General features: G+C 37.4%; 1 protein-coding gene across 14 annotated transcripts in view; it reads left to right on the plus strand.

Annotated features, from left to right (window-relative positions):
• EHBP1 (EH domain binding protein 1) overlaps positions 1-25,691 on the plus strand; it is a 370,181-nt gene that overhangs the window by 22,436 nt on the left and 322,054 nt on the right. For 4 of the 14 annotated variants that reach the window (XM_045189390.2, XM_053924179.1, XM_045189391.2 and 1 more), the window contains exons 1-2: positions 8,659-8,742; positions 9,913-10,305. In XM_045189390.2, coding sequence (XP_045045325.2) covers positions 10,202-10,305 — 104 coding nt within the window. In that variant the 5' untranslated portion in view covers positions 8,659-8,742; positions 9,913-10,201. Of the gene's footprint in view, positions 1-8,658; positions 8,743-8,814; positions 9,030-9,332; positions 9,779-9,912; positions 10,306-25,691 lie in introns of those variants that run through there. The other 10 variants (XM_053924181.2, XM_053924180.2, XM_053924183.2 and 7 more) reach the window with 7 other exon arrangements.

A 25,691-nucleotide genomic window follows, 5' to 3' on the forward strand; every position in this document is an offset into this window, starting at 1 on the left:
CATCCAGGAATTATTCAGAGGAAAATACTGGCTGGATGCTATATCTGGTTACCTGGAAAGTATTCCAATTATTAAAAACACAGGAGAAAAAACAGGTCAGTTTATTCTTTATAATTCATCAAAGGTTCTTAACATTTCATGGAATGTGACCAATAAACCTTGGTCAAGAATCCATATTGATTTTATAGACAAATATATTGAGTTTAGCAAAGACTTTTTCAGAAAGGATCCTAATTCCAACTCAAACCTTTGTTGCAAAAGTTCCAGTAATGGTCTACTTATTTGCAATGTGCAAATTATTTTTGATAAGTGTGTTTACCTTGGTTTACAGCACTTGTGGACTGTAACTTTACCACTATGAAATTATCTTGAGTAATCGGAAGAGTCATACTGAGAGGATGGTAGAGAGGAGTAAGAGCACTCTGGAGTCAAAGCTGATATTTAGCTGGTCCACCATCGAATAGCTGGACCAATGTTTATTGCTGTCATCTACTCCAGCTGATTAATGCCTGTGTTGTGTTATTGTTAACATTTTGAGAATCTACATTTTCTGTATCATCATTGCCTGTGATGCATTCTTGAAGAAGACTTCTGAAGCTTCTTATCACTCAATATGTTGCTCTAACAGGAGTCAGGCCTACTGAATCACCAATAGATGATATCTATAGACTTGTTTCTGTCTATTTAAATTTCAAGGCAGTCAAGGATGCTCCTTTCTCTCCACCAACCAAGCCCAGGATGGCCTTTCCTAGGTGCTGTGGAACTGGACAAAATTGTGGGGGTTTTTTAGCACAGAATTGAGATCCCAGAATTAGTGCCATGCCAGGTTCAAGGTGCAAAGGTTCATTGTGACTAACTTCAAAGATTGGTTTTTGGGTAAGGAACAGAAACAATTTCACAAAAGGATATTCTGTTTTTAATTGAAAATGGTTATCTGATACAACTTTTATAAGCTTTCATGTAAACTTGGGTCCTATAGTAACAGAGAAAAAAAGGGCTGCCTTTTAAAAGAATAAGTACAGGTTTCTATGAATTTTGTTAGAATTGTTATTATTAAGGTTATATAGTGGGTACAGATCTCAATCTAAAATAACACTCAGGTTTGCAAGAAACATAAATTTACTTTTTCATAACTCAACCTAATATCTCTTTCACGTTCTGATTTCACAAGGAGTGGCAGACACTTAATCATAGTCAGTCTGGCAGGTATTGTATCTAAATTGAGAAGGTTTACATAGAATTAGGGTATCAGAGGAAGGGAATGGGACATTTGACCCTCATCCTCCTCTACCATGCTGGCTCCCCTGAGAGTTCCAACCTGCATCATTCCTCGATAGCAGACAGCCCCACAGATTGCTGCTGGGTCCATATGGGTCTATCAGCAAGGCCTTTTTAGGTCTGGTGGCTTCCAGTGCTCTGTACCCTTTTGGGTTTCTAGGAATTATTATGTTGGGCTTCCAGAACCTCTATGGTACTAGGTAAGGTTTCATTGTCCATTATGATAGCTACCAGCACATGCAGGCATTTAAATTTAAATTAACTAAAATTAAATAACATTAAAACTCCAGTTTCTCAGTTACACTGGCCACATTTCAAGTGCTTAATAGTCCCAAGTGGCTTAAAGGCTATAACCACTTCCATCACAGAAAGTTCTGTTGAACTGTGCTGCTCTGAAGTCTTGGCTGAACTAGATACACTGCCCAGCTTTTCTTTCTGAAGGGTCTTGCTACCTTCCCAGGGCTCTAACAAGGAAAAGGAATGTAAGTTACCTCTTGTTCAGCTCTCAGATCCCATAGATAGATGCTGCCATTTCAGTGAGCCCTCTTCAAGGCTTGTGCCAGAATAGAGTGAGAATAGGGCCTTAAGTCCAGTTATAGAGATTCCCCAGCATCTTGCGTCCCATTACATTTCTTCCAACATTTTCTTCCTTCCAGTCTAGGAAATCCATTTCTCATCTCTGAGAAAGGAAATTTTACTATTGTCTATGCCAGCACTGTCCAATAGAAATACAATACAAGCCACATATATAATTTAAATTTTTCCAGACTTCTGGGCAAGATGGTGGTGTAGGTAAATGCATTACTTGACTACTCCCACAACCACATCAAAATTTCAAGTAAACTACAGAACAACCATCATTCAGAACCACCTGAAATCTGACTGAATGGAAGTCCTACAACTAGGGAATTAAAGAAGAAGCCACATCAAGATTGAAAGGATGAGTGGAGACACGGTCCCACACCCACGTGTAGAGGATAAAAATTGGGAGTGATATTTTGGCTGCGGAGGTCCCTGCTGAGTAAGGGTTCCCAGCCCTACACCAGGACACCCCCCATCCCAGGGTTCCAGTGCCAGTATCCCAGTGGGGACTGTAAAAACCAGTGGGGTTTGGGGCTGAGGGAAATGGAAAGTTTTTAGAGTCCCAGGCAGTTCCTCTTAAAGGAACTCACTTCCTCTGAGCTCCAGTGCTGGACCAGCAGCTTGAAAGGCAACAGAGACATATGGGGAGGAACTGAATTGTTCATCATCAGGGTGAGAGCTGGGGCATAGATTTCTCCCAGACAGAAGTGCTGACAGAGGCCATTGTTCCTTTGATGAGCCCTCCTCTCACAGAGTCAGCCATATATGAGTCTCCATCAACCTGGCTCACACTGTTCTCTCCCCATCCTGGTGATTCCATGAAGACCCCACCCAACTTTCAGGCCCACTCAAACTGTTTCCTGTGGCTTTTCCATAGGAATGGCCTGTCTTGGCTCATAATTCAGGTTTTCTTAAAATCTCTCAAACAAGCAGCATCCGCCGTCAGTGTGCTCTGTACCTCTCCTAAGTGGCCCCAGGCCTGGCACTAGCAGCAGCTGGCCTTGGCTCACAGCTTGGCTTTGCCTGGGTACCTCTCAGCCTAGCACAATAAGCAGCCATCTGCAGATTGCTTTCTAGCTGATTCTGGTGGCCCTGGGCAGAACACAGGCAGCTGCTGACCTTGGCCTGCACCTTTCAGAAGGCTCCAGACCCAGCATACCCAGTAGATAGCTTCCGACCACATTGAAACATCACCACCCAACCACCTCCGCAAGTGACACACTCAAGGGGTGAACTCAGCAGGCGCCACAGCCCCACTGAAGTAAGTACTGCTTTGTGGAGTGGGCCCCTGCACAACTGATCCTTCATAGTGGTCGGAGATCAATGGTTGGTGGTCACAGCCAGTTTTTGCAGCTGATTGGCCTGGGGATAAATCCCTCCCATTGACATGCCAACAGCAATTAAGGCTCAACTACAAGAGGAGGGTATACACAGCACACACAGGGGAATGCATCTTGAGTACCCAGGTTGGGTGATCAGGGAGGTTGTGCCACTGGACTTTGCAGGACCCCTACTATATTAGGCCATTTTACCAAGCCTGGGAGACATAGGAGCTCTACCCAATACATCAAGAAAACAAAACAAAACACAGGGAGGCTTCCTAAATGAGGAGACAAATAAACATGTCCCAAATGAAAGAACAGAACAAAACTCCAGAAAACTAAAAGTGGAGACAAGCAATCTACTAGATGCAGAGTTTGAAACACTGGTTATAAGGATGCTCAAAGAACTTAATGGGAACTTCAATATAAAAGACCAGTCAGAAATGAAGGATATACTAACTGAAATGACTAATTTACAAGGAATCAACAGTAGAGTAGATGGAGCTGAGAATCAACATAATTTGATTTAGAATATATGGAAGTAAAAACCACCCAATTGGGAGAGCAAAAAGAAAAAATTAAAAAAATGAGGATAGTGTAATAAGTCTCTGGGTCAACTTCAAGTAGGGCAACATTCACATAATGGGGGTGCTGAAAGGAGAAGATAAAGAGCAAGAAATTGGAAACCTATTTGAAAAAAACAATGACAGAAAACTTCCCTAACTTGGTGAAGGAAACAGACATATAAGTCCAGGAAGTTCAGAGAAACCCAAACAAGATCAATCCAAACAGGACCACACCAAGACACCTTATAATTAAAATGCCAAAGGTTAAATATAAAGAGAGAATCTTAAAAGCAGCAAGAGAAAAGTGGTTAGTTACCTACAAGGGAGGTAAGGGTTCCCATAAGACTGTCAGCTGATTTTAGAATTGAAAGACAGATAGCTTCCCAGACAAGAAAAAGTTAAAGGAGTTCATCATCACCAAACCAGTTTTATATGAAATGTTTAAGGGTCTTCTTTAAGAAAAAGAAAAAGTGATAAAAAATATGAACAACAAAATGGCAATAAATACATTATCTAACAATTGAATATAAAAATTTAGTGAATAAGAAGAACAGAAACAGATTCATAGATACAGAGAACATTTTGATGGTTTCAGATTGGATTGGGGTTGGGGGTTGGGTAAAAAAAGGTGAAGAAATTGGGAAATTCAAATTGGTTGTTATAAAATAGTATGGGGATGTAAAGTACAGCATAGGCAATATAGTCAATAATATTCTAGTAACTATGTATGAGATCAGATGAGTGTGATATTAGTTATGTAATATCTAATCACTAGAGTGTACACCTGAAAATAATACAATAATGTATGTAAAAAATAATATAATAGTGCAGTTAAAATTTTTAAATGATTTAAAAAATAAAATAAACATAAAATAAATTTCTCCAGTATCTACATCAAAAAAAATAAAGGAACAGGTGAAGTTAATTTATGCCTTTCATTTAACCCAATATATCCAAAATATTATTTCAACAATTAGTCAATATGTAAATGATTAATAAGACATATTCCATTCTTTTTTACATACTAAGTCGTGGTATATATTTTATATTTAGAGCATTTAAAGTGTTCAATAGTCAATGTGGCTAGAAGTTATTGTACTGAACTGTGCAGGTCTCTATCTGGATCTATTTCATTACTTGCTAAAGGAAGAGGATTTTGAAACTCAAAAACCAAGGAAAAATTTTTTTATTTTTCTTTTGCATTCTGTTATACTCCTTTCCCGAAACAATGAGCACAGACAAGCCTGGGTGGGAGTGAGTGTGATGCTGAGGGTGTCTTGGTGTGGGTTATAAGAGAGGAAAGGCCATAGGATGAAAAGAAATACCTGGAAACACAACTACAGCAAAAGACGTTGATTAACATTTCCAAGTATTAGCCTGCCACAGTGAGTTTCTTCAAGTAAACAAAAATTGCTGTAGGATTATTAGGAGTAAATTGTTTGCTATGGGTTTAAAAGAAGTAATTTCATTAGAAGTTAAAAATTGCTTAGCATTATTGTTTAGCATAACTGCTTTGGAAACTGGAAAACAATGCAAAACCTGCAGTGTTAATATTGGGATTAAATCTTATTACCATGACTAGGCATAGATAAATTCTGTTAGTAGTTAAACTGCTATAATACCTTGACAGTTATTACTGCAAAAACTATAAACCCAAACATAAGAATTTTATCACCAGACATGATAATTCAAGACTATGGTTGCATTTTATAGACTAGAAACCTTATTTTGGGGATTTCTGAAATAGTGTGTAGAAGAGCTGCTTCAATGAAAATAATTTCTATCATTTAAAAATTGTCATGGGAGGGAAGGGTTAAAGTTTTTGGATGGCATTTTTCATTTATTCATATTTTATCTTAATTGTAAGCCTGATGATATTTAAAGGCAAAGTCAAAATTATTTTAAATGTTGATGTTTCTGTTAAGTAAAACATCCGTAACAATTTGTGATCATAACCTGGGTCAAATGGACAGGACAATTAAACTAATTTTCACTCCCAGATCTATTTTATGCAGATTAAACCTAGGGCAGAAGGAGATGATAAATCAAGACCTGAGTAAACATGGGATTAAGAGGGGGCAGAACCACAGTAGGTGATTCCACTTTGGAAGAGGGAGGATCAATAGGCCGTACATGCTAGTAGGTGAGGAGAATTGAGGGCTTTAAGAAAAGGGTAACATCTAGCATGCCAACAGATCTCAGCTAATATATGACATGAAAGGTAGTCATGAGGATTGAAGGTAAGTAAATTCTTAGTGATTATTATAAAATCCTGAGTCCACATAAATTATTGGTGTTCCACTGTTGGTAGTCACTGAGTTAATGGGAGAGGAATGATGTTAAAAACACTGTATCTTTTGAGATCTTTTAATTTTTGAGGTAGTAATGTTTGGTAGCAACTAAATATTGTTTGAAAGCCTGTTTGCTTTTTTCTTGACTGTTTAAGTTTGCTACCAAGCACAATAGTGTACATTATCAATTACCATTTGATTGTTTACTGTGTGCCAGGTACTTTACATACATTATCTTGCATCTTCTCAACATCCCAAAAAGATAGGCATGATTATTCCTTTGACAGAATAGGAAGCTGATACTCAGAGAAGTTGAGTAATTCACATGACTTTCTTGCATGCGTGCTCAACATCTGTTTCTGAAAACTCTTTGAGAACAGGGACTGTATCTTTTATGTACTACTAATAGTATTTAATATGATCAATAATCACTTGGTATTCAATAATTACCAGCTACATGGACACATAGACATTAAAGTATTCTATATTGAAGGTGTTTCAATAAATTTAGTTAGCAGATCATTTATTTAAAAAAAAAGTTATGAGGAAAGAAACAGTTGCTCTGTGGAGCCTCCGGGAGCCAGTGTACTGAACTTGAGCTCAGCAGCTGAACAATGTCAAGGTCTGCTTTAATTCTTTAGTCTCCTCTTAGCTACCTTTGCAGCAATAATTAAAGAATTTACATCCAAGAAAAATACTTCCCCTAAAAAGAAGAGCTGCCTTTTAAGAAACTCTTTGTTGGTCTCTTAAAATGTCCTACAACTAGAGAAAGATTCCCTGGGGGTCCAGCACATTACTTTTTTTTTTTTTAACGAAAGATACTTATTTAAAACTGATTGCTTTTCAAATAATTTCTTTACAATAAAGTCTTCTTTTCCCCTACCCTCGAGGCAGGAACATAGTATTAGGAAAAACCAGGGTGACCACATGAGAAAATTTGAGAACTTCTTGAGAACAATAATAAATAGGATACAAAACCCTCCTGGATCATCATGTTGGGTTTCTGAAAGGCAACTTAGATTAAAATAGTTTGACCATTTCTATAAATTAGCCATTTTAAAAAATGACACAATTAAAATCTGTTAGTGTTGCAGAATATATCACTGCATGAGATCACAATGGCTGTAGGTTGTAGTGACTTAGTAAACCACTCAGGTTTACTAAGATGTACATGATTATATCGACAAGAGTCGATATAATTATTATGGTTGTCTTAATATTTTAAAATTAAGACTATAGCAAAATAAGTAATATCTATGCCCTTTTCTGTAAAAATGCACATTAGTTCACCTTTACTGAAATAGAAATAGATATTGGATTCAAGCCTTCTGTCTCCCCATCTCTGTTGATTCTTCAGAATCTCTTTCTCTTTCCCCATTATCTCTACATGTATTCAGTTCTCACTTATTGGTGCCTTTCTGTTCACAAAGAATCCTTCTCTAGACCCTAACACCTTTCAAGCGTTGTTCTTGTATCCTTAGTAAGATTGAGAATAACCCTTAATAGTTTCCAGGACCCATACTGCTTATTATCTTTTTATGTTAGCTTCCCTCTTTTTTTCAAACTATTTGCTGATTGCTTGTAGGGTGCTCCTACTTCTCTCGATTCTCCTCGGTCTCTTTCTCACTTCCCCCCGCTTATTTCTTAAAATGTTGGGATCTCCCCCCCCACCGGCTTTTCTCCCCCTCTTTCTCTGCACCAGACGTCTATAAGACACCTAAAATTGAAAGCAAATTTGCGACTGGACATTTTTTCCTCTTTGGGAAAGTGTCTATGAACTTTCATCGTATTCCCAAAAGGGGCCTTGGCGGTTTTTAACAAGGTCAAGTACCCCTGCCCTCGCACTCCTCTTCGGTCATTTCATCCTGTCCTTCGCTTAATAACCACCCTTTTTATAAGCCAGCCACTCCCAAATCCATGTGCAGTTCCTACCAGGGGAAAAAGACCCACATCGATGAGAAACCAAGATCCAAAGAAATCTTGAAGAATCAGAATAAGAAGAAATTGCACCGTTAAACACTTTCTGTCTAGCTTGTGTCAAGTCCCGTTGAGGACTAGTTGACTGCCTGTCAGGCGGGGTCTGGCAGGGTTATTACTTCCCAGTTTGACACGGGAAATCGGGTGAAAGCAAGGCTGTGTGCACAAACACCCTAGTTGCTTAGTGGCGGAGGAAAAGAGAGCTCCCAGCTCATAGTGTGGGGAATAGAAAAGGAGAGAAAACCGGAGCAGCCGCACCGCCCAAAGCTGCCGCGAAGGCAGCCCGGCTCTCTCTGCTCCGACACACAGACTCTAGGCAGAAACCCCGCTTGGTGCCGGCTCGCGGTTGACAGACATTCACCTTCAGCAACCATCTTCCAGTTCACCATAAACACTCCTTACGCCTTCGGCCTAGCGCTTCCCTTTCCAAGCCAATCAGAGGAATGAGTGGGCGGGATTGTCCTCAGTAGGTTCCATTTTTTTTTTTTTTTTTTCCCCCAAAGGATAGATTGGTGCGCCGCGTTCCCGCAGGGGGAAAACACCTCCGGAGCTTGGGAGTGGCGCCCCTGTGATGGGCACTCAGATCAGCCAATGAGGCTCCCCTGATGCTCAAAGGCTCACCCGCCGAGGTGGGCGGGGAAAGCGCGGGGCCCGACCAATGGCGGCAGGGCGGACGGTGGTTTAGCCGCCGTGGGTAGGGTTAGTGTGAGAGGTGCGGCGGGGGAGGTAATGATGATGGTGGTGGAGGAGGAAGGCGGGGGAGGGGGTGCTGGGCACTGAGCGGCGGCTCTGGCAGGGTTTTCTCGGGTGGGGGGCGGCCGCGGGGCGACTCCGTCCGGGAGGGGGCGGGCGTGAGGCGCGCCGTCCGCCGGAGGGGCTGCAGACCCCCGGCTCCTTCGAGCGCCACGGCTGGCTCTGCTATTCCATGTGGCTCCGGCCGGGATGGAGGACTCGGTGGCGGCGGCGGCTGCTGCTGCTGCTGCGGCGGCGACGGAGGAGCGGCGCTGAGGAGGGTACGGGGCCATACTCAGCCCGACAGCGGGATTAGAGGCGTGAGGAGGGGGCGGGAGTGGACGTGTGGCTGGGCTGGGGCTCGGGGACCAGGCTGGGATCTGCTGGCATCGCCTGGGTGACAGGGACCGCGGGCGAGCCATTGCCTGCCTCCGCTGGGGGGCCGGGGTCTGGGCTCTGCGTGAGTAGACGAGGCTCTGGCGTTCTGTTCCCTAAGGATGGGGGAGGGAAGGCACCGCACCCTGCACCCCGCACGGTTCATTTGCCCTGCTGGTCATTGCTTCAAGCCCAGGCAGGAGTTTCCTTTTCCCTCCGTTTGGCAGCGAAGGTGAAGGAGAGCCCAAGTGGCCTGGAGCCGGGACGTTGCCCTCCCTCTGCTTTGAGATTTCCCTCCACTACTCTTTCCCCATCCATTTCCCCCTCTGACTCAACAACAGCATTCCTCCTGGCTCCTTAATTTGTTCCAAGCAAACATTCTAGGACTCGAGGCTGTTAATTATCGGATGAAAAACAAAGTTTATTTAAAAATACTCCACTTCTCCCTCTGACTGGCCGTGAACATTAAACAGCATCCCTTGACTTTCCCGCTCTGCTCGCCCTTCTGTGATGCTAGAAGGGGGAGGTAGGGGCCCTACTTGCGTCTTTGGGTTGTTGTTGATGCTGATTACCTGATGTGCTGCTCCAACATCCTCGGTGTGAATTGTCATTTTTTCCTTGGTGTCTGGTATCCTCGATGTTACTGGCTTTTGAGGTTGGTGTTTTGTTTCATTGTTTGAAAAACATGCAGAGAACTGGGGTTGTCTGTTGCAGTGTTATCTAACATGGGTGGTTAGTTACTTGTCATCCTTCTCTCCTCATATTTTTTCTCTTTGTTTTGCTTTTCAGTTCTCCAGAATACACATGATATAGACCCTGAGGTGTCTCCATGAGGAAACCTCCACTCACTCATCCTGTCATGTATATCACACTGTTCTTGACTGGGCCATTCATCTAAGATGGGATTTACCCTGTGAAACAGGGAGAAGACTTATGGACCCCAAACATCATTTCAAGTTGTAGTTGAGTTTTTAAAAGTACAGACATACATGCAAAGCTTTTTTGCTTTGGACCCTCTGCTTTGTTAAAGCTGCTGTGTTGCTCACCCAGAACTGCTCCAGTGTACTGAATAATCATCATGGCTTCAGTTTGGAAGAGACTGCAGCGTGTGGGAAAACATGCATCTAAGTTCCAGTTTGTGGCCTCTTACCAGGAGCTGATGGTTGAGTGTACCAAGAAATGGTAAGACATGCCTTGGGGTCGAGTTTGCTCTGCTGTGGCCTAAACTCTGCTTCTTCTGACAGCAGATTTACCTTTCTGTGGTGTACAAGTGTGTAGAAGCAGGGTGGGGTGCAGATTACTCTAACAAGTAAGGTGTGTACTGTTGCTGCTGGCACCATCCTTTTGGGTTTTAATTATTGTACTTCAGAATGGCTCAGAGGGCTGTAACTGTGAGAGAACATCACTAATATTAGAATAAGTTTGCTTTTTATAATTTTAAGGATACAAAGAATGGCTATTGAAATATTACAAACATATGCATATGCTTTAATGTAAAAATCTGTATTACGGGGTGGTGATAATCTATGTAATTTTTTTCCAGGTTTTTTTTTTTTTTTTTTTTTTTTTTGCTTAAGATAAAGAATTTTTTGTTATTTGAATAATGGAATGCCAGTCCACATAACCTTAGAAATTCTTTTGTTATATATATGCTTAGGCAACTGTGTTTTATTTTAATTGCTTAATGGGATACATTTCTTGGCCAGACTTAAGGAAGCAATTAATAGTGCTGGTCTGTGACTTGCTTCTTTCCACTTGAGCAAAGTAAATTTAGGGCTTTCTTTTCCATGCCCTGAATGATAAGCAAGAAGAATTCTTATTTAGTGAGAAAAAAAAGTTAATCTTAAGCAAAGAGTCCTTTGGGTTTTGATTTGTTGCAGTGATTAAGCACTATTAATGCAAAAATAAGTCCATTTCATTGTCCACAAGGACTATAATCTCATGTCTGTATTAACTTCTTTTTGACATTCTTTTTATTAGATGAAAAAAAATAGCTTGCTCTATTCCTGAACTCTTACATATATTTGAATATTTATTTGGAAACTAGTTTCTGAGTGTTTTTCTCTTGAACTTGTTAGGAATGGTATTTATATGTAACTCAAGAAATGTAGGTACTGGTCACCTACTTTAAACTAGTTACTGTGGCTTTAGAGTTGAATATGATATAATCCTCACCCTCCAGGAGCTCACAGTTCAGGGTAATGACAGTCATGTAAATAAATTCACAGTGACAGGTGCAATAATATAAATATATATGGTGTCAGGATTTTAATCTGTCCCCATCACTTAACAGTTGGGTATCCTTGGGGACAGGTTGTTTAATTATCTGTGGTTTAGTTTCCATATCCATAAAGGTAATCATGGTACTACTTCATAGGAAGGGTTATTTGAAGATTAAATGAGTTAATACATGTAAAATGCTTGAAACAGAGTCAGGCACATAGTGAACTCCCAACAAATGCCATTATTACCAAGTTCGCAGAGGAGGAAATATCTACTCAAGAATTGGGGGTAAGGTCTTGGGATGCCTTCCTGGGATCTGAGCTGGCTTTCAAAAAATTCATAGTAGTTGGCCAGGAAGCCAAGGGGGAAGAGATGAAAGATATTTTGGACTGAAACAGCAGACTATACAAAAACATGGGGGCATTAAATAGTGTAGGGTGTGCTGGAAGTTAAAGCAGTGTAGTTTGACTTACAGTGCCGGATGGGGGTAGTGCGGTGGGATACAGTGTTTGAGAGGCAGGCAGGACTCAGATCCTGAAAAGGTATATGCTGTTATATATGGGCACGTAACTGAAAGTTTTTGAGTGGAAGAGACCTTAGATTGGCATTTTGGAAAAGTCACTTGATGACATCATAGAGTGAGTATCATGTAAGTATCATGAGGGAAAGGGTGACTGGAAGCAGTGATATTAGGGTAGCTGTTGCAATAGATAAGGTGAGGAAAAAGGGTTAGATTTGAGGCAATGGCAGAGGGAATGGAGAGAATTAGGCCCAAGGAACACTTAGGACATAAAATGGATAGGACTTGGTGGTCATTTCAGTCAGAAGTCTGGAAAGGATGGGGTTAAGGGAGAGGAAAAGGTCTAAGTTGACACCCAAGTTTCTGGTTTGGATGACTGGGTGTACTACTAACCAAGCTAGAGAATACATGAGGAAAGTCCAGATTACCAGTATTTCGTAATTTGGCGGTATACTGGGGATATCAGCTTGAAGGTGGTTAAACTAAAATCCCTTTTCCTAAGGGAAATACAACACATCAGGTGATTCTTCAGTCACAAAATAGTTTCTTTCCTACAGTTTGCAGCATCCTGGGATTTTTTTCCTTGAGAAGTATTAAGTTATTGTTAATGTGTCTCAAGGTGAAAATTTAACTTGATTACAACTGAATAGATGGCTTGATCATTTTTAGGGGTTGCCATTATGGCACACCTATTAAATTAGATCCTTATGATGATAGGATCTGACCTTAATACTAGAAACATTGCGATGTTCTAGAATATTCAGAGATTAGTTCTAAATATTCTGTTTTTTTTCTTCTCTCATTTAGCAGTATAGTTTAAAGCTAACAAGGTGACAGACTCAAAGAATAACATTTGTTTGATGTACTAGAATTTTATTTATAAGTGGATGCTTAAATAGAGCTTTAAAATCTTTTCAATATATAAAAATTTGTTGTAATGACTTTCATTTCTTTTGCCTTACTTTGCATAGGGTCTTGTGATAGATACAGATTAGGCCCAATTTCTGCACTTTTATCCTGTAGTTTACTTTCTTCTGTTTCTTTATTTCCAACTCTCATTTTGATCTTTGCAAGAAGTCTTAAATTGTTGGATGTATGTGTGCTGAATTGGAAACTATTTAAAGAACATAAGAAAAAAATGGACTTGGGCACATAGTAAGAAAAATTTTTATCAGCTATTTTACATTTAGGTACTACTTTGGGGGATATGGAGGAATAAAAGGTGAAGAAGGAAATTTAGAGATGCCAGTTGAATGAAAGAAAAGAGACATCAGTAATAGCATTGAAGATAAATTGCAAGTATTGAGAGGATATCAAAATACATCTGGTATAAATTAGAGAAGGAATAAACTATAAAAAGAAAGAACAGTTAACATTCTATTGGGATGTGCCTTTGGAGGTAGCCTATGTCATTGCCTTTTAAACCTGCTGCTGCTTCTGCTGCTTCTTCTAATCCTCACCTGAGGACGTGTTTTCATTGCTTTCAGACATAGAGGAAGTGGGAAGTGGGGGAGGAAAAAGAATCCATTGGCTGACTTCTCCCGTGTGCCCCAACCGGGGATTGAACCTGTGACCTTTTGGTCCATAGTACATGCTCCAACCAACCAGGCACATTAGTTAAGGCTGGAACCTCTTAAAATATCTTCTGAGATCCACGACATTAACAACACCTGGGACTTGTTAGAACTTCTAACTCTCATGCCAGGCCTTGTCCTAGACTTACTGAATCAGAAACTGCTTTTTAATAAGATTCACAGTATGCATATTAAAGTTTAAGAAGCAGTATTTTAAAGTGATGTTTTGAACCTTACCAAGTGCCCATTCATGACTTCTAGATAAAGTATATTTAAAATACACTGACTTCTGCATGAATTTGAAACTCCAAAGAATGAAGATGAAACTCAAGGGATTCAGAAAAGGCATAGTATTTTGATGGAATAGGGTAATGGGAATCAGGATATATTTTCCAAGGGAGAATGTGTTGTTTCTGTGATTATGGAGAGGAGAAATTTTTCCCATATTTTGTCATAGCCATAGGGTATAAGCCTAGATAAGACAGGTAACAGGATGAAGATGAGGGATTGTGGAGGCCACCTTTTGAGATCTAGGCCATGAGTAAACTCAACAGTAATTTGCTCCTTGATCAAAGGATGGATTCTATAGATTAGAGGGTTTGGGATTTCTGCTTTCTCTTTGTTGCCATTTATAGTATTTTGCTTTTGTCCTGGCTGATGCGGTGTGTGTTCCCTTAGTTCAACAGGGTCCACTTTCTGATTCTTTCATAGTGTAGTGGTTCTAGAATTTGGGTCAGGAACAAAAACCAGAATGACTTTTATTCATCTGAGAGAAGGACCCTGCACTTTGAGGTCCTCTTCCTCATTACTTCTTGATTATCAGGTAAAAAGGCTCTGGCAAATTGGGAGTTAATAAGAGTTTATATATCCCTTACTCTTATTGTTGTTCCCAAGTCATTTAATTATTAATCTCATTTAACTCACGTAGCTGTTGGCAAGTGGTGAGACTGGCCACTGGAGATGAGTTTGAGAGAAAGAGACTGTTCTCTTGTATCTTAGTTTATTTCTTATCCTATTCTTTTATCACCTGCAGGCCTTTAGATTTCTGAGGGAAGTTGTTACTATATGAGCCCTTAATGGCTGTTCAGGTATTGAAGGAAACTACTTGAAAGTTGGCAAGTTGTGGTTATGATAATTTAGGTTGCAGAATTTAGTTCTGATAGGACCTCCCTAATATATGGTAAGAACCATTATGTATGAGTATATATTTCAGTTTTCTGTGTATGTCTCTATCATCTAAATATATGAACATATTTATGTTTTTTATGTTTCATCTAAGTCTTAGTTATGGTATTCAAAAAGTATTTAAAATACTATACATTTTTCTTTAAAAAGAAAAATGTGTTTTGTCATATAAGAATTCTTGTTTTTAAATATAGTTTTAATATAACTAAAACTTGATTAATTGAGCTTTAATTAACCTACTTAAAAAATAGATAATACAATCACATGGTTCAAAATTCTAGAGATACAAAAATGTGTATATATATCCCTGAAAGTAACTCATTTTTTCCATTATTCCACACCTCTTTGCAAACCTTGTGACCTCAGGATTTGAAAAGTAAAAAAATAACTCTCTTCAGTGCTTAAGTTTGTGATGCTTACCTGTTAGATAAAATATAAACTCCTTAATCTGATGTTCTGGGCTCTCTGTAACTGAACCCAATTTAGTTTTCCAATTGGACATCAGAATGCTACATGTACTTTAAGTATTAACTTGAGTTTATGAAGTCCAAATTACATTAATAAATACTCATTTAGATCCATTTCTTTGCGTGGATTAAGCAAGCATTGATTAAGCAAGCATTTCTTGGTCGACCATCTAATAGAGTGAGATAGAGGTATATGAGCCTTAACATGAAGAACCTACATTTGAAATACATTTTTTTTAAAAAAGAAGAAATAATTTATTGGAAGTAGACTTGATGTGTTTTAGGAGTTTCTGGAAGACCAATGTGTCTGGAACCAAGTAGAGTAAGGGGTAAAATGATAGGTGAGCTCTGAGAGGTAGCTGGTGGTGGGGTTAGATCGTGTATGGCCTTGAGAACATGGTAAGGGCTTTTGGATTTTAAGTGTGATCGAAGGCTATTGGAGAGGTATGATATAATATGATTTACATTTTAAGAAGATTATTGTGGATACTTTGTGAACTGTTGTCTGTAAAAATGGTAGCAGGGATAGCAGTTAGGAGGCTATTGCAATCATTTAAGTAGCAAAGAGGTAGCAGTGGAGGTGGTGAGAAATGGTCTGATGTATGTAGGTGATACACACACACATGCTACCAGCACACTTTACTGAGGGATAACTTACACTTTTACACACAATAAAATATATCCATTTTAAGCATACAGTTCAGTAAGTTTTGATAAGTTATAAACCTGTGTAACTGGGAATGACGTTTTTTGAATGTATAGTTGACAGGACTTAATAATGGATTAGATATGATACAAAGTGAGAGATGGATCAACAGTGACTATAGTTGTTACCCCTGAGCAACCAGGTGAATGTAATAATTATAGGGATGGGGAACACTTGCGAAGGACAAGGTTTGCCATGAAGGAGAAATCAAGAATTGGTTTTGCTTTTCTTAAAGTTTGGGACATCCAGATGGAGGCCTTAATTGAGCAGTTATAAGAGTCTCGAGCTCAGGAGAGAGAAGAGGCTGTAGTCAGTCAGTACAGTCAGATATCGCTTAACTATGGGAACACATTCTGAGAAATACATCGTTAGGTGATGTTTTTGTGTGAACATCATAGAGTACATGTACACAAACCTCCACCATACACCAAGGCTATATGATAGTATAGCCTAATGCTCCTAGGCTACAAACCTGTACAGCATGTTACTATACTGAATACTTGGTAATTGCAACACAGTGGTATTTGTGTATCTCAGTGTAGCTAAACATAGAAAAGATGCATTGGAAATATGGTATAAAAGATAAATGGTTCACCTGTATAAGACACTTACATGAATGGAGCTGGCAGAATTGGAAATTGCTCTGGGTGAATCAGCGAGTGCTGGGAGTGTGAAGGTGTAGGACATACTGTATACTACTATAAAGTAGTGTACTTTATAAACATTGTTCCACAAGCCCCACTTGCTTCCTTCAGACAGGGTCAGGAATAGAACATCGAAGCTGTCAATGGTGCTACATAGATAGGGTAGTGATGTAGGCTGGATTGATTGGAAATATGAGGATAAACAGTCTGGGTAAGGTGTAGGTCACCATAATGGTGACTGTCAGGAGAGAGTGAAAGGTGGTCTGTGGATCAGTAGGAATAAGAAATTAAGATGGAAAGGTAAAGGATCATAGGGGATTGTCATGGCAATTTGGTTTGGCCTGTCACATGTTGGAGCAGTGGTCTGATTAAGGAACTTTGTAGTACTCATCAGAATAAGAGGGTGCTTAATATGGAGAGGGTATAGAACTGAGGACTCAATATTTTGACTTTGGAAATTTGTTTTTGGTTCCATTGGACCCTATCTGGCACAAAGGGCTCTGTCTGAATTGAACTGATGGAAGAAATAAAATTTATCTGCACATTACCACCTGAAAATATTTCCAAAATACAGGGATAGGCTGGCTCCACACCCCAAGAAAGCTTTTACTAAAGTGGTAGTGGCACTTACTACTTGTAAAGGTAGCTCCTGTGGACCTGTGGCCTTGTATAGGATTTTAGGTCCTCAACAGAGAATTTACAACAATGTACTCTGAAAATCATGAAGTAGAATTAATTTGCCAGCATATATGTATGTGTTTGTGTGCATACATGTGTATGTGCATGCATGTGCATGTGCACTATGGTGACCATACTGTTTAGGATACATTTCTTTATGACAGGTTTTCTTTAAAAATTGTTTTCCTGTCATGATTTTTAAAATGAACCTATGGAGTAAATTGTATCTTTTGATAGTGTGCAATTCCCTTACCTTATTTTGGCATCAGATCTTGGCTTATAATTTTAAAAGTTGATTTTTAAAATGAAATGTTAAGGGTTTATGTGAAGAAGTTCCACTCTTAAAATTTAGTTTTGTTTCACATTAGTTGTGCAATTAGATGCTCAGAGAACTTGAAATATAGTATTGATGTGTTCATTCTAATTTTGTGGAAAATTTCAACAAAAGAGCCACTGAAGTAGTTCATTGCATGATATAAAAATAGTCCAGTGTGCTGAAGGAAAAATTGTACAAGCATTTTGAACTGAATGCTCAATAGGGATGTTCATATTCTGCATCAGGGCTTTTGCATATTTTTTAAAAGGGGTAGAACCAAATTTGTGAAATGGAGGCCATGAAATTACTACAGGCTGTCACTATGTCTTATTTCTCACTGTTATAGTGCTATTTTTAGACAGGTTGGTAATAGAGACCTAAAGATTTTCTTTGATAAATTTGATATATTAAAACATTTCCTGGTGTTATTAATCCTGGTGGTATTTTTAAAATACTCTTTAAATAAAAACACTTAAGAAGCATGATTCTAATACCTCAGTAACAATAAAAAAGGTTGACTTCAATGCAGTGAAGTTAGCACTTTAAAAGTTAATACTCTTCCTGTATCCAAAAGAGTTTGTCAGCTTCAGAATTTAAAATAACACTATGTTGACTAATTTAGTGATATAAATAGAACCGAGGTAGTCTTAAGAGTGCATGTTACCAGGCACTTAAGACAGTACCATTGGATAGTGGACTTGGTTCGGAGTTCACTGGCAGCTGAGACATGTTGGCTTACATAATATTCCCTCTGGCTAAAGAAAATACCCAATTTCATTTGCAGAGACTTTTCTTAGAACTTAATTCAAAAAAGATTTTTATTATGAGAAAAAAGTATGACATTTGAGATAAAGTCTCCACCTACAAAGACTCAGACTGCTAAACTGGATAATGGTTATGTTGCCAAGATATATAATGTTAATAAAGACGCTGTATGAGAGAATATGGTTGAAGAACCTAATTTTCTGATTATCTAATGTAAGTCAAGAGTACAACTTATTTAGAAGGATGGATATGTGACATAAATCAAGTTCCGTGCTGCCCAGTTCAGAAACAACTAACCACATCTGGCAATTTATATCTAAATTTAAGTTAAGTTAAATTAAAAATTCAGTTCATCAGGCACGTTAGCCACATTTCAAGTGCTCACTGGCCACATACAGCTAGGGGGCTACCATATTGGACAGTGCGCAACTGTGGAACAGTCCGTCATCACAGAAAGTTTTATTGGACAGTGTTGTTTTAGCTATTTCCTCTCAAAGTGACTGATTTAAGAATCACCACAGCACTTTGCAAATGTGCAGAATTCCATGCCCATTAGAAAGCCCTGATTTTGGTGGGTCTGGAATGGTGCTGGCAAATCTGTCATTTTAGAAATTCCCCTAGTGCTTAAGATCATCAAGCCAGGATTTAGAACTACCATATTTGTTTCTTTCTCAAGAATCTGTCTGAAATAAAGCTTTAGTAGATGCTGAATAATAATTCCCGTTGGTACTCCAGATAGGTTTATTGAGTCAAAAATTTTAATATTATTATTATTCTCGGTTTAGTTGTGTGTGTGTGGGTGTATTAAAATTGAGAGCAGTATACTTTAGTATGTCACAAATAAAGATTACAAATTAATATAAACACTATAACAGTTTTATTCATTCATTAAAAAAAAAAAGACTAGGTTGTTGTCTTCCATAGAAGCAAGGCCTATTGGGGGTGAGGGTCAGTAAAGACAGAATAATTTTTTTAAGCAAAGTTTTGAAAATTCTCAAATATTTTCACTGTTACACTTCCAGGCAACATCTCTGGATCTACTGATTTTTTTTTCCCTGAATAATGCCTTAATTGTTACTCCAATTTTTCTATTGCCACTACCTTGGCGGCATCCTTTGTCATCTTTTGCCAAGGTGCATGGTTCCCAAACTGTACTTTGGAACCCAGAAGGCACTGCAGAGAACTCACAGATGTGCCAAGAGTTGCTTAAACATTTTGAGGGAAAGGGAGCAACAACATCTGTTGGAAACTACACAACCTACTAACTTGAGGGTGGTTCATTTTCAAAATTAGATTGCTACATTCCTTTCAATGCTACCGTATTTTTTACAAAGCAGAGTTTTTAGTAGGTGCTATGACAAAAAAAGAACTATGTGAAAATCCGTGTAGAAGTAAAAAAGAGAAAGGCAGTGTTCAATCTGATTCTAAGGTTTGAGAAGTTGTGCAGTGTCTACCTAACACAGGTGTTAAGTTAGGACATACATCTTTCTTAATTTGTTTGAACCTGACTACTTAATAAACAGAATGGCTAGGTACGTCTTTTGGCCTGTGAAAAAATTACTGACACATTATGGGTCTTATAAACCCAGAAAGTTTGGGGATCTCTGGTGTAGGCTTTTGTGATAGCCCTTAACACTTCCCTAGCCCTTTCTGGCCCTTTGTCTATGTTACTGCCATAGTTATCCTTCCAGAATGAACCTTCCACATTCCCCCTTGTTTATAGGGTACTGTTAATGTAGTAATTTTAATCTTTTAAATCTATATTCTGTTTTACTAGTCTTCTTCCAACCATCCCCCCTAAGTTTCCAAAATTTGTTTACCTGAAAATGATTTTTTTCTGTATCCCCTTCCAAAAATCTTTAAATGCAAAGAGAATGTAGTAACATTCTATCTCAGAGTAGCTTAATTGAAACTGAATTTATTCCTACAGTAAGTGGGCTTAGAAATGAGTTTAATGGTTCAGCTTTAATTTGAAGAGTACTCTAATGTACAAAATAATGTTTTAGAATGTGGTTCTTTCATTTTTACAACTTTTTATTGAAATTATTTTAGACTTACAGAAGAGTTGCCAAGATAGTATAGAAGTGGAACTGCTGGGTCATGTGGTAATTTTATCTTTTTGAGGAACTGCCAAACCCTTTTCTAGAGTGGCTACATCATTTTATATTCCCACTAGCGATGTAACGTGGGTTCCGATTTCTTCACATTCTCACCAGCGTACCTTATTGTCTGCTTTACTCTAGCCATCCTAGTGGGTGTAAAATAGTCTATCACGGTGGTTTTGATTTACATTTCTCCAGTCGCTGGATGATGTTTAGCCACAGTCTTTTCATGTGTTTATTGGCCATTTGTATTTTATTTTGAGAAATTTGTATTCTGATCCTATGCACATTTTTAAATTGGGTTATTTATATTTTTAGCATTGCATTATAAGACTTAAAAAATATATTTTAGATATTAGACACTTATCAGATATGTGATTCATAAATATTTTCATCCAGTAACTTGTCTCTTCACTTTCTTGGTGGTGTGTTTTGATGCATAAAAGTTTTAAATTTCATTAAGTCTAATATGTCTATTTTTAAATTTTATTAATTATGCCTTAGTGTTGTATATATGACTACTGGCATTTTGAGTTAATTTTTGTGTATGGTATAAGGAAGGGGTCCAGTCTCATTTTTTTGTTGTATGTGAATATCCAGTTGTTGTAGCACCGTTTGTTGAGTCTGGGTATATTTTCCTGTTTCTTTTTGCACAAATGAGTGATATGTGTACTTTTTACTCTTATTTCTTCCTGTTTTACACAAAAGGGGTATGGAAATACTATTGTTACTCTGCTTCACTTTGCTTTTTACTGAACAATACATCCTGGAATCATTCCATATCATTTCATAGAGATCATCCTCATCTAATAGAGATAAATTATTATTACCTAAACTCTATACTTTGCATTAGGGTTCACCTTTTTGTTGTGCACCTGTTGGTTTTAAGAAATATATAATGACATGATTCCATCATAGTATTATACAGAATAGATTCAACTGTCCTAAAAATTCCCTGTACTCCACCTGTTCATTCCTGTCCCTTTTCTGAACCTTAGCAACCACTGATCTTTTTATTGTCTCCCTCGTTTTGCCTTTTCCAGAAAGTAATATATTTGGAATTATACAATATGTAGCCATTTTAGATTGGGTTCTTTCACTTAGTAATATGCATTGGAAGTTCCACCATATCTTTTTGTGGCTTGATAGCTAATTTCTTTCTAGCACTGAGTAGTATTACATTGTATAGATATACCACAGTTTGTTTATCCATTCATCTATTGAAGGACATCTGCATTGCTTCCAAGTTTTGGTAATTATGAATAAAGCTGCTATAAATATTTGTATACAGGTTTTTGTGTAGAACACAAAAGCTCCTCTGGGTAAACACCAAGGAGCACAATTTCTGTATCATATGGTAAGCATATTCGTTTTCTAAGAAAGTGGTAAACTGTCTTTCAAAATGCCTATATCATTTTGTATTTCCACCAGCAATAAATGAGAGTTCCTTTTGCTCCACATTCTCTCTCGATTTTGAGGTTGTCAGTGCTTTGAATTTTCACCATTCTAGTAGGTGTGTAGTGGTATCTCATTTTAATTTGCAGTTATGTGGTAACATATGATTCTGAGCGTCTTTTTATATGCCTGTTTGCTATTTGTATATCTTCCTTGATAAAATGTCCAGACCAATTGCCCCTTTTTAAAATTGGGTTGTTTTCTTAGCATTGAGTTTTAAGGATTCTTTGTATATTTAGTATACCAGTCCTTTACTAGATATATGTTTTGCAAATATTTTTTCCCAGTTTGTGGCTTGCCTTTTCTTTCTCTTAATAGCATCTTTTACAGAGCATAAGTGGTAATTTTAATAAAGTCCAACTTACCAACTTTTTTTTTTAATGGAGTATGCTTTTGGTGTTGTGAAAGATGTGAGGTCTGTGTCTAGATTCATTCCACCACAGTTTGTTGAAAAGACCATCCTTTCTTCACTGAATAGCCTTTGTTCCTCTGCCAAAGATAAGTTTATTCTATTTGTGGGGGTCATTTCTAGGCTCTTTATTCCAGTTCATCTCTTTGTTCATTCACCAGTACTACACTGCCTTAATCAAACCAGCAACCCTTTGGTTTATAGGCAGACACTCAACCTACTGAGCTACCAGCCATGAACAAATGAATATTTCCTTACTTAATATTTACTGGTTGTTTTTACATACTTTTTTTTCTTGGCTAGACTTTAGTTGTTAGATATTGTAGCGTTAATTACTGTTTTGTTAAAATGATTTTTATATAGTATTGTTTGAGATACCGTAATTTAACTTGCACTTAAATTTTATCCCTTGAAGATAAATCTATGTTGATATCACAAATGCTACTGATTGAAACCCTTATTTTTTCTTGAAAAAATTGTATTAACTTCCTTCCATAACAAGTATTTCTTTGTCTGTTCTGCTGTAGTTGGATGGTTCACTTCACTGTTCCATATACATGCCCTGCTTCTTCAATCTCATAAGTTTTTAATAAGCTCTGTATCTCTGCCTAGTCTTATCCAGTTCTAATCTTCCTTTGAGGATTAGCTGAATTCTTACATCCTTTGAAAAGCCTTCCTTATTTCCTGTTGTTATTGATTTCTTCTCCTTCCTCTAAAGATATAACACCGATAGTCAACAACATTAACAATCGGTTACAAATAGTATCTAACATTCACATACTGATTATGTGCCAGACGTTTTGCCAGGTGTTATACTTGAATATTTCATTTAATGCTCACAGTAATTCTGGAAAGTCGGTAATATTATTATCTCCAAATAAGAGACAAAGGCAGCTGGGGTTAGAGAAGCTGACACTTGCCCAAGGTCACACGATTATTAGATCCAAACATTTGTAGAATCCATACTTAACCACATTGCTTATATATTTAATTTCTTTTGGTGTTCTTTTATTCTTGTTCTTGTAATTTAATCTTGGTTCCCACTAGATGGTAAACTCATGGAAGGTAGGAACTTACTTCTAATATGAGCTAAAATGCATGCTAATAGTTTTTGAGGAGTACCAGAATGTTATACAGGAAGTTTGCTAATGATTACAACATATTTCTTTAAATAATTTTAATGGTTTTTTAGTATGTACAAAATGTTTTGTCATAATTATCTTTAAATTAAGACCATCCAAATACATATTTTAAATTGTGCTTCTTCCACTTTAGTTTCTTAAAAATATAGTTTTCCCCATTATAAAAACAACTCATTTACAATAAAATTAGGAAAAGTAGAAAAATGAGGAGAAAATGGCGATGGCTGGGATGGAGGGGAGTGGTGAGGTGAAAATGGAGACAGCTGTACTTGAACAACAATAAAAAATGTACATATAAAAAAAAGACCAGAATGTGGGGTCATGTGAAAGTGACCAGGAGTGACAGATGGGCATTAGGGAAGTGTGTAAGGGTATAGACACAGAAAGTAAAAAAGCCAAGTTGCCTGAGAAAATACAAACTTAGGAATCATAGTATTGACCTTCATCTACCAAGAACTAGAATAATTTCACTTAATATTAATGAAATATACTAGTATAACTGGAAAAATTAGTTGCCCTGGGTTTCAGATAAGTGTTAAGTATGGGCATGAGGGTATATATAAAATTTCAATATTCCGTAAAATACTTTCCATGAATTCAGTCATAGTGGTGGCTTCTTAATGGGTATTTACTTACCTCCTTTTTCTCTCTGATGTTCACAATTAGGTAAATCTTGCACTGAGGCCTCTTTCTCATGCCTCCTAATATTCTACTCTCCCAGATGAGTTGTAAGCTTCTGACTGTTATATATGTATTCCCCTAACTATGTAAGTCACCTGTGCTTATTAGTATAGTTATTTAATTTAATAAAATGTTAAGTTTTGTTGTATTATAAATACTATTTTAATAAAACATTCTTAAATAATACAGTATTTTCCATTTTATTATATCATAAATAAATGCCAAAATATAAGTCAAATTTAAAACCAAAGAAATATGAATGTAAAAAGAAAAAATTACATCTATAAGAACTAAACTTAATCCCTTGTAAAGACTCAATAAAAATGTCATTTTGGAAAAAAAACAACTAATTTGCAATAAAATCATAAAATACAGACAAGGAGAAAAATATCACAATCCCATTACCCAAAGGTAACTATTATTCATATTTTTGTGTACTTTCTTTTAGTTTCTTTTATGAGTTTTGTTTATTTATTTTACCTAGTTATGGTGCTTTGTTTATACAGTTCTGAATCTGAATTGCTCAGGTTTATTATAAACCCTGTGAATGTTTTTAATAACTGCCTATTAAGGGATGTGACGTAATTAACTATCTTCCTATGGTGGGATATCTTCCACCATAGGAAGACATTCCTAAGACATTCGTCTTATAGGTTGTTTCAAGAAAAATTAAATATCACGAAAATACTATAGTGAGCTTATTTTTATAAAGGCTGTTCATGTTCCAGATTATTTTCTTGGTTTATTTTTCCAAAATTTGCATTACTAAGTGTGTTTTTTTGGCTTGTAATATAATATGCCAAATGCTTTATAAAAATTATCTTAGCGTACCCTTTAATTATTAATGTATGGCAGTCCCAGACTCACCATACTCCTACCAATAATATAATTTTTAAGTTACTAATTTGATATATTAAAAATTGTTTTACCTTGTTTTAATTTTATTTTTGTTTGTAAATTCAATATTTTTATTGTTAACTAGTTGTCTTTCCTTTTTTATAACTCTGAATTATCTATACTGACTGGGAGTCTTTATTTTTTTGCTGTTGATATGTGTGCTGTATTTTTCAGATTTAAAAAGGTTTATTCTGCACACAACTCCTTTTAATTTTTTTTTGTGGAGGTTTTTGTTGTTATTGTTGTTGGATAATTTTAGGTTTACAGAAAAGTTACAGAGGTAGTGTAGAGCTTTTCTATATATTCTTCACTTAGCTTCAGCTTCCCCAATGTTTTCATCATACATTTCTTCAATGTTTTCACCATTTCTGTGGTACATTTGTCAACACTAAGAAAGAACCATTGGCAAATTACTATTAACCATAAACTTTAGACTTTATTCAGATTTCACTAGTTTTTAAATTAATGCTCCCCTTCTGTTCCGGGATCCAACTCAGGATACCACATTGCATTTAGTTGTCTGTGACAGTTCCTCAATGTTTCCCCCACTTTTATTTTGATCTCCAGATATTTATTCAGTCTTAATTATGTAATGACTTTGAATTGTTGTTCTGGTAGAAGGACTAGGTTTATGGTGTGGCATTCCTATTCCTGATTTTTTATGAGATTTTTGACAGAAATTGTGGGTATTGTCTAAGAAAAGTGGAAACTAAATGCTTTTTAATAAGAAGGGAATTGACCTATATGAAATAGAGCTAGACAACTTCAATAGCATCTTTACAGAAAATTGTGGGTACTGTCCAA

The sequence above is a fragment of the Desmodus rotundus genome, chromosome 5 (assembly GCF_022682495.2).
Source record: "Desmodus rotundus isolate HL8 chromosome 5, HLdesRot8A.1, whole genome shotgun sequence".
In the NCBI taxonomy this organism is placed as follows: domain Eukaryota; kingdom Metazoa; phylum Chordata; class Mammalia; order Chiroptera; family Phyllostomidae; genus Desmodus; species Desmodus rotundus.